Below are 14,093 nucleotides of genomic sequence, written 5' to 3'. Positions count from 1 at the left end.
CCTATTTACTTGTACGTATATCCTGTCCCACTCAAAATGAACGAAATGTTTCTCCCAAACTTTCAAAGAGTTGAAGGAGCCAAGAGCATTTCAGTAGCTTCCCTTGACACACAGGAAAGTGAGGGGCCCTGTGATTTGCACCTGTGCTTCCAGGGCCGTTGGTAAAAGTGTCTGAAGATGGTTCAGTACTGAGAATCAGAAAAAGAGACAGGGTGGGATTACCTGAATACAACAACAGTTACTAAGTATTTGCTAAATAACAAGAGTCTTAAAGTCTCTCTCACGTATGCCCAGGTTCTGGCGTATTTCAGGTTGAGTAAAAGGTCTTATCAGCAATCATCTTTTCTTCTATTGTAAACTGTGTGCCTATTACATCTAGACTGTTTGAGTTGATAAAAATAAATAAATATGGGGCCAGGGAGATGGCTCAGCTGGTAAAGGCCCCCAGTGCCAACCTTGCTACCTACATTTGATCCTTGAAACCTACATGGTAGAAGGAGAAAATCAACCTCCATAAATTGTCCTGTAACTTCCACACCCAGGGCAACACCCCCTCTCCATAAATGAGTAAATAAATAAATGCAAAAAGGATACGACATTGAAAAGTCTACAAGTGGGATACTGTTATAGTCAGCAGTCAGCAGGCACTTAGTGAAAGTGCAGTGAAATCCCAAGTTTCTGGACCAGGAGTGCTATCTATTCATGCTACATAAGAAGCAATGATGCACAGTATAATTTTCAGACTGCACATAATCTAGAAGCTGCATCTTCTCACTCAAAAAAGACAGAAAAATCTGAGAAACTTGAGAGCACTCTGGAGTATCAAAGGCGAGTTTTATCTTCTTCTGGATTTCTCGGGCACTTGAGTCAATCTGGTATGTGTTCACACGTGTGTATGCATGTGTGGGAGTACATATGGAGGCCAGAAGTCAATGTTGAGTGTCTTTCTCAATCACTCTCCACATTATTTTTTTAGATAAGGTCTCACTGAACCACTAAATCTGGAGCTCAAGGATTCAGCTAGAATGGCTGGCCAGCAAGTCCCTGGGACCAGCCTATCTCAGCCTTCCCAGCACTGGCACTGTGGAAACACACCACTGTGTCAAATCCCTCAGTCCCTAACATGAGCCTTTCTTCCTCTTCCCCTCCCTACAGGAGGGATGTGAAAATTAAATAGCAACACAGGTAAGATACTTACCACAGAAGGTAGTTCAGTTAGAGTGTTTGCCCAGTAGGTGCAAAGACACTGGGTATAGTAAGTGTTCAACAAACAATGGTTATTTTTTAATGAACAAAATGGACAATAAGGAGGTTACTTAGGGCTGATGAAGGTACAGTGAAATATTTTTATACAGTGGTTGTAAACAAAGAGTTAACCTTTCTGGGAGACAATTTGGCAACAAGTATCTAAATTGAAAGTAGTCATATCCAATGGGCTTCTGGCTGGAACATCTTTTTTTTCTTTTTTTTTCTTTTTTTTTTTGGTTTTTTGAGACAGGGTTTCTCTGTGTAGCTTTGCGCCTTTCCTGGAACTCACTTGGTAGCCCAGGCTGGCCTCGAACTCACAGAGATCCGCCTGGCTCTGCCTCCCGAGTGCTGGGATTAAAGGCGTGCGCCGCCGCCACCACCACCCGGCTGGAACATCTTTCTAGTCTTAAAAAATAATAGAATTCAAAATGAAAAAAAAATGCTAAGTGTAACTATAGTCATTGATCCATTCACTGATCTCGGTGTTAAATGTGTTGAGCCCTGATGATATAAAAATAAGCCTATGAACTCAGGCCCAAGCTTAAAAGTTAGGTGATAAACAACCAAATAATAAAGTACAGTAAACTGATAAGAGCCACCATGATTAAGTACAGGGTGCTGGGGTGCACATAGAAGGAACACCTACCATTGTCTGGGGGTGGAGTCAGGGAAGCTTCCCAGAAGTGACATGTAACCTGAGACCTGAAGGATGAGTAGGAATTAGTCAGGTAAAGAGTGAAGGAGAAGTGTTCCAGGTAAAGCATGTGCCAAAGCCTAAAGACCAAAGGGAGCACAGCATGTGAGCTTAACTGTGAGCAGTGTGCAGTGCAGGCAGTGGGAGGACGAGAGTTAAGAGGCTAGCAGGAAGGACTCATTCAGGATCTCACAGCCAAACTTTCAATTGTAGACTTTATTCTAAGAGTAATAAAAACTGAGTTAAAAAGCAAATACTTCATAATAAATAGAACTAATCATTAATAGCCCTAATATAGCAGGAGGGTACATAAACTTAAAAGAATGAAAAAATTGTTCAAAAAACAAGAAATACAGGATTGAAGTGAGGGCTGTACAATTCTAGAACTTTACTAAAATTCACTGAATTGTAAAGTTATTTAAGCAGACATATTTCAGGATCTGTAAATTATACTTCATATTTTATTTATTTATTTGGACTAGGGGGGAGTGGGAGACAAACAGGGTCTCATGTAGCCTAGCCTAACCTAAAACTGGGATTACAAGCTTATGCCACCATGCCTGATATTATATGGTACTACAAACCAAATGCAGGGCCCCGTGCAAACTAGGCAAGCCCTCTACCAACTGAGCTATAACCTCAGCCCTAAATATGTCTTTGTACAAAGTTAATATAAATGGCTACTAAACAACTGAAAAATGCTTAACCTACCTAATAATAAAATACAAAATCAATACAACTACTAGAGTAGATACTAATCCTTCCCCTCAAATTAGTAATTATTAAAACTCAAATGAGATTATTCAGCATTAATAAGGTCAGTAGAAATGAGCATTCTTAAATGATGCTGGTTGAAATAAATGTTAATTGGAATAACCTTTTCACAAAGTATAAATATGTAATAGTGGTCTGAAGAGTATTTATACCCTGTGTTCCAATAATTGCATGTCTTGAAATCTTAATAAATGTTCCAAATGAAGTCAAATATCTATGCACAATAATGTTCACTATAATGTAATTCGCTGTAGATAAAAAGGATGGGGAAAGCTAGATGTCCACCAACAATAGTCAGAATGAGTCATGATGTAACTTCTCAGTGTAGCCATTCTTGACAGGACAATAATCTGTGATATAAACCAAACTTTAAAAATATTAAAGACAAGGTTATATACACAGCAGCCTTTCAGCTTATAAAATATAATGATGGAAATGCCAGCACTGGGGGAACTAAATCAAAAAGGTCACAAATTTGAGGTCAGCTAAGGCAACACAGTGCTCACGAGAGAGAGAGAGAGAGAGAGAGAGAGAGAGAGAGAGAGAGAGAGAGAGAGAGAGAGAGACAGAGAGACAGAGAGATCATACAATGATGACACATGCTTTTTATTTCCTTCTCCACACTTTTTGGATTTCCATATTTTATAAAGTCATGTGCTATTTATTGAGTGTGTGCAAGTTTGTAAGGCTGTCTTCAAAACCTTCAACAGTATCACTTTAAGTATTTATACTTTGCAGAAATCAATTTTGTATTTGTCTTGGTTTAGTTTCCTCTGTTGAGGAAGGAAAGTGTGGCCACATCTGAATAATATCTCTTTATCTAATATTATTAAGATATAAAATATGGGGATCAACAAGATAGCTCAGCCAGTAAAGATGCTTGCTGCCAAGTGTGGTGGTTTAAGTTCAGTTCTCATAATCTACATGTTGGAAGGAGAGAATTGACTCTAAGTTGTCCTCTGACTTCCATGTGTATGCTGTGGCACATGAGTGTACATGCCTACACACAACAAATAAATAAATGTTTAAATATTTTCAAAGAAATAAAACTGGAGTCCCCATTGGGCCAAAAGTGAAAGGTAATGGGGCTCACGAGTTCAGGCAACAGAAGATGGGGTGCTAAAATCCATCTTCACCCTGCCACTCCACTCATGTTGGTGGAATGAGCATTGCATGTGTCTTGAGGGGAAAATGCTGTCAGCCCCCACCTGAAACATTACCTTTAAGAATCAGCTAATCCCAACACGTCTCTTGTTTTGACATCTGGAACAGGGTCACAAGTGCAGCCACAGCCAACTGTGAATCAGGCTTTTGCAGCTGGGACACTCCAGCCCTGTCCCAGGATTATAGGCGCTGCAGGCTATTCCCAGAAGGACACAATAGTTCACTGCTTCTTTCAGAATGCATGGTGAGCAGCTTCAGGAAGAAGTAGTGATGAGGGTAACTCCAGTACTAGCAAACACCGACAGCCTACAGGGGTAATACTCGTGAAGAACACCAGGCTAAAAAATACCCCAGTTGCAGCTCTGAAACTTTTCTAATCACTCACTGCTTTCAGTGACCGTCTCAAAATCCTTTAATTGCTCACTTAGTTTGATGTAAATAAGAGTCACTTGCTTTTTTAAAGAATGGCCATTGTAAGGCTGTAATAGAGTCATTTACCATTCTGGTGTTATATAGTAAATTCATAAAAAAAAAACTTAAAAAAAGAAAATACGTTTATGAATGAACTATAAATTCCACAATCATACATTTTCTTTTCCCTTGATGATAGTCTTACAATATTTACCATGCTATCTTTAAACACATAATACTTCTCCCTTGGCTTGTTGAGTAGCAGGGATTACAAATGTACACTACAATGCAATGCTAAAGTATGCACATTAAACATTAAAACTTTGGTGAAACTTGGATGGACAACTAACAATATACCACACACAATCTTTATTGCTTAAATCAAGCCCAAATAAGATTAAGCCTTCTTATTATGATTCAGGGTCATGATTATGAACCATGAATTATAAGATAGTAGTAGGTCTGAGAAGGATACGTTAAATACAAAGAAATGCTAAATTCTTCCCCCTACTGACTACCTCTTTCTGAAATGTCTCCCTATCTAGCCCAGGCTGGTCAGGAACTCACTATTAACTTAAACTGGTCTCAAACTCACTATTAACTTAAACTGGTCCCAAATTCACAATCTTCTTGCCACTGCCTCCTAAATGCTGGGATTACAGATGTTCAACACCCAGCTTGCTCTACCCCAACCCCCCACTGCCTTTTGCCAGTCACTTGTTTCAGCTTCTCTTTCTCTTGCCATGAAATCACCAGCTTTCATTTCCCAGATGGAGTATCTCTTCTCTCTCTCTCTCTCTCTCTCTCTCTCTCTCTCTCTCTCTCTCTCTCTCTCTCTCTCTCTCTCTCTGCATTTTCCAGTACCTGCAAGCTTCCATTTCTACTTTGCTGTTGATGATCTTCTAAGAGAAAGGAAATTAAATATCTAATTTATGAGAAATCTGTGTAAATTAAGAACTAATATGCTTCAAATAAGAGCATCACTTAAAACTGATTTGTATAGACTTACATGATTCTGTTCTAGTCTGCCAATGCTGCAGTGTAAATGAACCCCACAAAAGAGTGTGTACTCTTTATTATATCTCAAGTCTTGATCCTTTACTCAATTAGCAATTATTATCCCAGACAAGCTTCATGTCCTGTTTCTCTTAACAAAACATGAAAAGAGATGTGGACCAGGAACCAAGGAACTTAGGCTAGTTTAGGTTCTTACACCAGTTTTGTAACCTTTAGTATATTTTAACAATAATACCTGCCTATTATGGGGCTGCTCTAGAATTAAATTAGATCACAAAACCAGAAACACTATATTTCTGTGATCTGGTATTAATATAAATATCAACTCAAAAACATATCCTACCAGTTTAGAGGTTGTGGGGACTGGAAGATGTTCTATGGTACCAAGTTTTGTTTACAAGGATTATTATTACAAGGATTAACAGTGACCACAGTTAACAATGTATTGAAAATTGCTAATCGACTTTAAAACATATATGATAAATAAAATATGTGAGGTAATGAATATATTAATTAGCTTCAATATACACATCAAGATACCATGCTATATACCACAAATATATATGTAATGTGTGTCAATAAACAAAATTTTTTCCTGGTAAGGATGAAAACAAAGGCGAATTCTCATACACTGTTGTTAGGAATATAAATTAGTATAGCCATTACAGGAAGCAGTATGGTGAGTTACAAACAAAACACATAACTGTCAGATGACCCAGCAAAGGAAATGAAATCAGTATGAAAAAAACATCTGCACTGGCATGTTTATTATAGTACTATTCACAACTGCCAACATACAGAATCAATCCAGGTTTCATCAGAAGACAAGAAGGTAAAGAAAATACTGTACATATGCAATGAAATAGTATTTACCTACAAAAAAGACAAAATTCTGTTATTTGCAACAACACGGATAGAATTAGAGAACATTGTGTTGTGAAATAATTCAGACACAGAAAGAGCAATACTTCATGTTCTGCAGTTCATGTGGAAGCTAAAAAGTTGATCTCATAGAAATTGTGAGAATAGTGATTACCAAAGCCTGGGAAAGTATAGGAAAGGGGAAAGAGGAACATTGGTTAAGAAGTACAGGTATGCAGTTGAACAGGAGAAATCCCTTTTAATACGCTACAGCACAGTATGAGAAATAGGATTGATGAGAAATAGTAATCATATATTTCAAAAAAGCTGGTAAAGACAATTTGGAATGTTCCCAACACTAAGAAATGATAAATGTCCAAGGTGATAGATACAACCATCTGATCATTTATACAATTTATGCATGTATCAAATTACCAAACTATCCCACATAAAAATGTCCAATTACCATGTGTCAAACGGAAATAAATGGCAGTTTTTAAAAATTAAAATAAATTACAAAAAAAATAATATCGGAAAGAACAGAGAGCAGATTTCGTTGTTGCTGTTGGTGCTGCTGATGCTGCTGAGGTTGGAACCCAGAGCTGAGCCACAGGCACACTCTCGGCCCAAGAATTCTTAAATTGCCCCTATTAATTAAGAAACATGGGTTGGGGATTTAGCTCAGTGGTAGAGCACTTGCCTAGCAAGTGCAAGGCCCTGGGTTCAGTCCTCAGCTCTGAAAAAAAAAAAAAAAAAAAACAACATTTGGCCGGGTGGTGGTGGTGGTGGTGGTGGTGTACAACTTTAATCCCAGGATTTGGGAGGTAGAGGCAGGCTGATCTCTGTGAATTCAAAGCCAGCCAGGTCTACAGAGCTAGTTCCAGGACAGCCAGGGCTGTTACACAGAGAAACTCTGTCTTGAAAAAAAAAAAAAACAAAAACACACAAAAAAATTTGTTTTCTTTATTTTTAAGATTTTAAATTTATTTTTATGTGTATGGGTGCTTTGCCTGCATGAAGGTCAATGCCTATGCCTCACATGAGTGTGTGATGCCCCTAAAGGCCAGAAGAGGGAGTCAGATGCCCTCGAGCTTACAGACAGTTGGAACCCACCATGTGGTTGCTGAGACTCAAACCTGGGGTCTCTGTAAGAGCAGCCAGTGCTCATAATGGCTGAGCTATCTCTCCAGCCCCAGGAAACATTTATTTTCTAGGATGAACAATATATTCCCAACGTTGGTATCTCTGATTTCTCTATCCCTCTGGACACTCAGTCTTTCTCACAATCCCTGACATCTGTCTCTTCCACTAACAAACACTTCAACAGTAGCCTTAACTGGCTCTACTCATGGTCTCTCTTTCCTTTCCTAAAATCTCTCTGGCCCAACGGCCCTAGATTGGCTTTCTTAAAACACTACCGTGATCACATTTGCTCCAAACTTGTGAGAACTTTCCCTTACCTTTTTCATTAGTCCCAAATCCCAGGCTCAGCAGTGCCTGTCCAGCTCTAGCTACCTCTCACTTTTCTCTCTCATTGTCCAACTAAACCCTCACAGTAACCTACTTAAACTTTTCACTTAATGCCTTGTACTTTTCTGGCTTTAAGTGTTAGAGCACATAGCTTTTCTCCACCTAGGATACCTTGCTCTTATCTTCAATCCTAGCCTATAGAAATTCCAATTATATTTCAAAAGCTGGTTTGAGAGACACCAGCTGTGATATACTTCTTCATCACCATCACTTCAACATTACCTTCAAAGGTTAGACACAACTGGATTTGAATTACAACTCCAGTCACTGGCTGAGTGATACAGGACACATTCCTTAAATATCCCTTGCCTCAGTTTCTTCATCTATAACACAGGGATAAAATCAACTTTCCTTTGACACATGTAAGGAATAAATGAAATAACTCTTGTATGTAAAGTATTTAGCATGATGAGAACTCAAGAGAAATAAGAAATTGTTGGTTTTCTAATTACTACTTGCTATTAGTGAACTTATATCAGTCTGAACTCAGACAATACTTATGACCATTGCAAGCTGGTTCATGAATATACAGTATTATTGCCCTTACTATCTCTATTCTCCCACCCCCTAACTGTCTTCTACTAGCCCGTTACCCAAATTATATCATCTGATAGACAGGTGAATGTCTTCTATGACTTACTACCTATAATAGTCACTCATACACAGAGGTGATTGTATTAGGTTGCTTTTCTTGCTTCTGTGACCAAACACCTAAAAAGAAGCAACTTAAGGAAGAAGCATTTATTTTGGGTCACCGTTCACAAGTACAGTCCATGGTAGAGAATAGAAGGCATGGTAGCAGGAATTTGCTAACATGCTGGCAGACGAGGAAACAGAGAAAGGGGAACGCTGGAGCTCTGCTGGACTTCTTATTCAGTCCAGTATCTACCCCATAGGATGGTGCCACTCACATTTAGGATGGGTCTTCTGCCCTCTGTAAACCTCTCTGGACACACTTTCACAATAAAGTTAAAGACTAATCACTCTAATGATCAAGTTTGTTTTATGCTTAATGAAAAAAATACTGAAGATCTGACAGTATTAAATGTCCAACATACACAGTGAAAGGTATTACAGAATGCTTTAAAGTAATTAAAAGAAATCCTTTTTTATTTACAGTTCTAACTTCCTTTTGCACTCTTCCTTACTTTTAAAGCCAACCAACCAACCAACCAATCAACCAGCCAACCCATTCATTCAGCAAGAGATAAAACAGCAAAATATATGCAAGTCAGACAGCAGCCAAAGACTGGAATACAAGGACCACAAGACAACTAAGCTGAGCACAGCTTTGGGTGAAGTTAAATAGGAAGACAATTTAAAGGGAAAGATAACTGGCTTGTCAGTCAAGCTAACAATGCTGATTGTTACTCACACACAGGGCCAAGTATAAACGACTGAAATCACCAGACCAGAGGATACAGAAATATCTGTCATTTAGCTTAACTACTGAGTTTACCACTCAGTATTTACTACAGTAAATACTACAGTATTTACATGACCAATTTTAATTGCCTATGCCAAAAATTACTATTAACATTCTTCAAGATTCTAAAGTATCCCAAGTTTTGACCAATGAAGCCATGTCAAATAGATATGGCTTTACTGTATATTAATCATTTACTTCAAGACAATTAGTATGAAATGGCTTAATAAATGTTACTATAACATAAAATGTTTTCAACAATGCCCAGGGAAAGTAATATTACAATACTGGGTTCTACTTCATATGTCTGTATCTACTTACATGACTTAATATCTGTAACAATCACTCTTGATTGCTTCCATAGCCAAAACTAGGCCTGGTAACCCCGAAAATCAGAGAAGTTACTAGTGGAGTGAATTAAGATGATCTAAAGATATGTTATGAATTTTGAAATATCTACCATAAAGCAAAAAATCTACTCATGAAAATACTACATTTCTACCCCTCTGATATTTGTCTCTAACAGATCCTAAAATGTCTTACCAGCTCTGAAGTACAATCACAGAATCGTAAAGCTTTGGAAACTCTTTCTCATCCTTTACTGCAGGAATTCCTTATATCAGCTGTCTGGCGAAAGCACCCCCCACCCCAGCTTCTGCCTGAAACGTCTAGCAATGTGTGCTAACTGTTTTGCAGAACAGTGTACTTTATTTCTACAAACTTCCTCCCTAAAGCAATGAAAATTTGCCTCTCTAAACTTCTATCCAAAGATCTCAGTTTTGTATCCTGGAACAACACAAGGTAAATTAACCTCTGAAGTAGACTAATTTCTTGAATTAGGGTAAAGTTGTCAATTTAGTCATACCAAAACACACAATATTCACAAAGGAAGAAACCACCACTATATGCAAGAAAATTTTGCAATTCAGGAAACATGAAACCACAAGGCAACATGCTTTCAAGATACCAAACCTCACACCTCAGTTAACAAATACTAACCCCCCAACTTTCTTTTATGCAGTGGAAGGCCATAGCGTTCATTGAATACCTCTTTGCACCTTGACACTAATGTTAAATCAATGTTAAAAATTACAATTCTATAAGAAACAGCTTCTCCAATTGTTCATATTTTCATTTAGGCGCCTGTTTTTGTTTTTTGGTTTTTGTTTTTTTTAAGACCCTTTTTACCACGCTGGTGCAATACACATGTTAACAGGTATTCTCAAAAATGAATCCTAAGAATAGGACTGTAAAGGAGTTGGGGTGGGGATGGAGGCAAAGAGAAGCCCGGCAGAAAAAAAGCTGGTTGCTGGGCATTTTTCTTCTGGAGACAGCCTTTAATGACACAAACATTTGAAGTAATGAACCGTCCAAGCACAACCCAAGAGCAAGAACCATCATGAGCAATGAGCGTAAGGCTAAGTGTCTGTCTGTAAGATGGAAATGAATTGGCACTGGTCATCCAGCAGCACCGGATGCTTTGGGACCTGACTGAAAAAGGTAAAAGTCCAAGAAGCAGAGTAGACCACTGCCATCTTTAGAGTAGACCACTGCCATCTTTTAAGGGAGGGAAGAAACCAGGGAGTAACTACCATTGAGCAGCCCAATGAAGCCTGAACTGTACGGGGGAGAGAGAGGGAGAGAGAGAGAGAGGGAGAGAGAGGGAGAGAGAGGGAGAGAGAGAGAGAGAGAGGGGAGAGAGAGAGAGAGAGAGAGAGAGAGAGAGAGAGAGAGAGAGAGAGAGAGAGAGAGAGAGACGCCGGAGACTGGTGAAAGGCACACACGGTGAGACGGAAGAAGGATGCGCAGTGCACTGACCTGGTCCCTAAACGGTGTGAGTAAGGGATATGGGTGTGGGTCGGGGGTCATGTAGGAGCCCACCGTTCCCCTCCCTGCAACCGAGCAACAGAGGGTAAAAGAAGGGGGAGGGTGAAAAGCAAGAATGACTCATAGCCGAAAGGAAGTGCTCAAGCCATGGGAAGCATGCTACGGGAGATTTCCGAGGCAGCGCCGTGAGGGGCTGGGTGCCCCGGGTGATGGGGACCCCCAACCCAACATCTGGCCGCCGCTGCTGCTCGCCGGTAGGATGAGGGCGTGGGGGGGGGGGGGGGGGTTCGCGGCAGCCTGAGTGCCAAGGCCTGGGAAGAGGCGCGGCGCGTGCGCAGTGGCGTTCGGCGGGACCCGCTGAGGCAAAGCGGAGCCGCAGTGACAGAAGCGAGGAGCTGGCCGCCTGGAGGGACTCACCGAGGCGCAGGGGCTGGAGGTGGTGCTGGGGGTAGGCGACCGCTGGACCGTGACCAAAGCCATCTAGGCGCTGCTAGGTTGTTCCGGGCAGGGCATTCTCGTCCTGAGTGTAGGGGGGCGGGAGGGTGACGGAGCCGGGATGGGGGGCAGAGGGTGAGGGGTAGGGACGAGGGGGACGGGGAGGAAGATGAAGCCGCGGGAACGGGCTCGGGCTCCGCACCCACCACCGGACTCTCGCCGCCGACTGACGCGCCGAACGGGCGGCGGGCGGGCGGGCGGTTCGGCAGCTGCGGGGCACAATGAGCGCTCCCAGTGCGCAGGCGCCACCTGTCAGCAACCGCCTCTCCCCTCGGCGCGCGCCGCCGCGGCGGCGTAACCCTTGAGTTGCCGGAAGCGAGCCGGCTGCGCGCGCCGCGCCCCGCCGCGGGCCGCCGCCCCCTCCCGGCTCGGCCCTCGGGGCCCTGTGGCCGCGCGGTTTGTTCCCGCTGGGCCGCCGCCGAAGTGGCGTGAGGCGGGCTGGGAAAGGCACCCGGGAAGCCCCCCGGCTAAGGGGTCCCGAGCCCGGGAGCCGCTAGTCCTCCCTCCCGAAAGACTACCATTTTTTTTTTTTTTTTTTTTTGAGGTGGGGCGCGCAGCCGAAGCAACCGTAGAGAAAAACGGAGGTGAAAATCCCGAGGCCGACACGTTTTCTAGTGGAAAAGAGCTCCGCGGGTGTCAGACGCTCTCTCTGAGCTAGACCTCGGAGACCAGCCCACCCGCTTGGCCCTGGCCCTCAAAAGGGCTCTTCATGAGCTTTCCCACCCTCCCCATCATAAAGGGCCTCACGGTTAACGACGAGACTTCCCCTAAGAAAGATTTCCCCGTGGTAAACACTGGAAACTTCGTGGTACCCTCATGCTTCCTCTACTACCTGCCTAAAGCCAGTCACTGTACCAGAGAAGAGATGCTGAGGGGACCTGGGGGCACAGAGAGCTGGACCCTGAGTTGGAAAGCTCCAACCTGCTCTACACCTCCCATTTGCTCCCTACTGTGAAGATCTCCACTAACAAGGATTTGCTCGGTTGAGCTTTCTTCTTTCCCCCTAAATTCCATTATTTCAGAGATGTGAAAACTGTAGATTTAAAATATTTTAAAGGAATACACTTCTAAATGATAAGCTGTTGGTATCAAGAATGTAATGGAAAAATCAAGATTAAAAAGCAAAAAAAAAAAAAAAAGCCACACAGTGCAAACCGTTGATATTTACACAGAGACCGTTGAGTGGATGAGCTGGTAAATGCCACCGTCCATCTCAAAGCTGTAGAAAACACACACTTAGGACTCTGCAGCTTCTAAAGCCCACCTCTTTCTGTTTGTCACTCAAACACTCTTGGATCTCATTGCTCCTTTTAAACTGACGGGGCTGTCGTGAGCTCTTTCTGGTTGCTGTGTGGTTAAGTGACACAAGAGCCCTCTTTGCTGAGTCTTTGTTCTCTCCCTGGGGCCCTGTGGTTGAAATAATTAGCAGGGAGGTTCCATCAAGAGTCACCGAGGGTCCCCGTACTGTACAGTCCTCTGTCAAGTGTACTGCAGAGAAACCAGCTGTTAGGCTTTTGCCCCCTGGTGGTGATCAAGAGTGCCTAAGAGACAAAAATTAAAGATCTATGGTTCACAAACAATGTTTTCCCCAGAGCTCCCCAGCAAACAGGAAAGAAAAGGCAAGGTTCAGAAATAAGAACTTTGAACCAATTCTTTAGAGACCAAACAGAAAACTATGTAGAGAACCAAGAACTCTATGTAGCTGAAAGATGAATGACCTCCAATAAATGTGTTTATAAACCAAAGGAGTTTTGCCCAAATCAATAATTCTCAGTAGTTCATTCCCTTACTGACACGTGGTTGAAAACTTGGACTATCTTCTTCTACGTAGTAATATACTCTAAAGAAATTCATCTTCAAGAGGAGACGTTTGATTCCATTAACCTTACAGTGAGAAAGCTCACTACTGTGAGTCAGCCCTTGCTTCTAGTTCCAGCTGTGTAAAACCTTATGCAAATGATGTGAATATTTTGAGCTGTAGTTCCTTATTCTCTATGATGAAACTCAAACTTACAAGGACTTTCATAATCAAATGAGATAATGTATGTAAATTAAAAGGCCCTACATGCAATTAAGATAAGTCTCTATTCTCTGTAGTGTTCTGAGTTCAGAGAGGCCTTGTTGAGTGTATCCTGTGTGCAGGAAATACCTTCAAGCAAAAGAAAAATATTAAGGTGATGAAATTGGGTTATATAATATTCAAATTTGCACTGTTTATATCAGGAAGTTGATTTATTAACATATAAAGGAAATATATCTTCCTGTCATGTTAGAAACTGAGATTTGAAAATTATTGCTACATGTTTATTAACTTAATTGAGAGAACGTTGAGTGTGTGTTGTATACCAGGTATTCTTTTTTATTTCTGTGTCTATTCATGTGTGTTGGAAACGTGTGTGTGAGTGTAAAGATGGATGTGCCCGTGCATACATGTGTAGAGGTCTGAGGTCATTGTCGGTGTCGAACTCTTTTTCCCTGCCTCTCACTGGACCTGGAACTTGTCAGTTCAGCTATACTGGCTGGCTAGCAAGCCCCTGACCTGCTTGCCATTGCTTTCTAATACACAGGGGTTACAGATGTGTTGTCAACACTAGCTTTTTTAAAACAGTCTTTTTTTTTTTTTTTTTTTTTTTTACATTATGTGTG

General features: G+C 41.5%; 1 protein-coding gene and 1 long non-coding RNA gene across 2 annotated transcripts in view; one reads left to right on the top strand and one right to left on the bottom strand.

Moving 5' to 3' along the window:
• The window catches only part of Ssh2 (slingshot protein phosphatase 2), a 235,608-nt gene extending 223,984 nt beyond the window's left edge, over positions 1-11,624 (bottom strand). Inside the window, exon 1 of the mRNA XM_059271250.1 lies at positions 11,370-11,624. Within this exon, the coding sequence (XP_059127233.1) occupies positions 11,370-11,432 (63 nt within the window). The 5' untranslated portion in view covers positions 11,433-11,624. The remainder of the gene's footprint in view (positions 1-11,369) is intronic.
• LOC131917439 (uncharacterized) lies at positions 11,286-13,192 on the top strand. Its single transcript, XR_009380674.1, has 2 exons — positions 11,286-11,400; positions 11,992-13,192. It is a non-coding gene; the product is annotated as an uncharacterized LOC131917439 (long non-coding RNA).
• The last annotated feature ends 901 nt before the right edge of the window (positions 13,193-14,093 follow it).

The sequence above is a fragment of the Peromyscus eremicus genome, chromosome 8a (genome assembly GCF_949786415.1).
Source record: "Peromyscus eremicus chromosome 8a, PerEre_H2_v1, whole genome shotgun sequence".
Classification (NCBI taxonomy): Eukaryota; Metazoa; Chordata; class Mammalia; order Rodentia; family Cricetidae; genus Peromyscus; species Peromyscus eremicus.
This window is presented reverse-complemented; position numbering and strand designations above follow the sequence as displayed.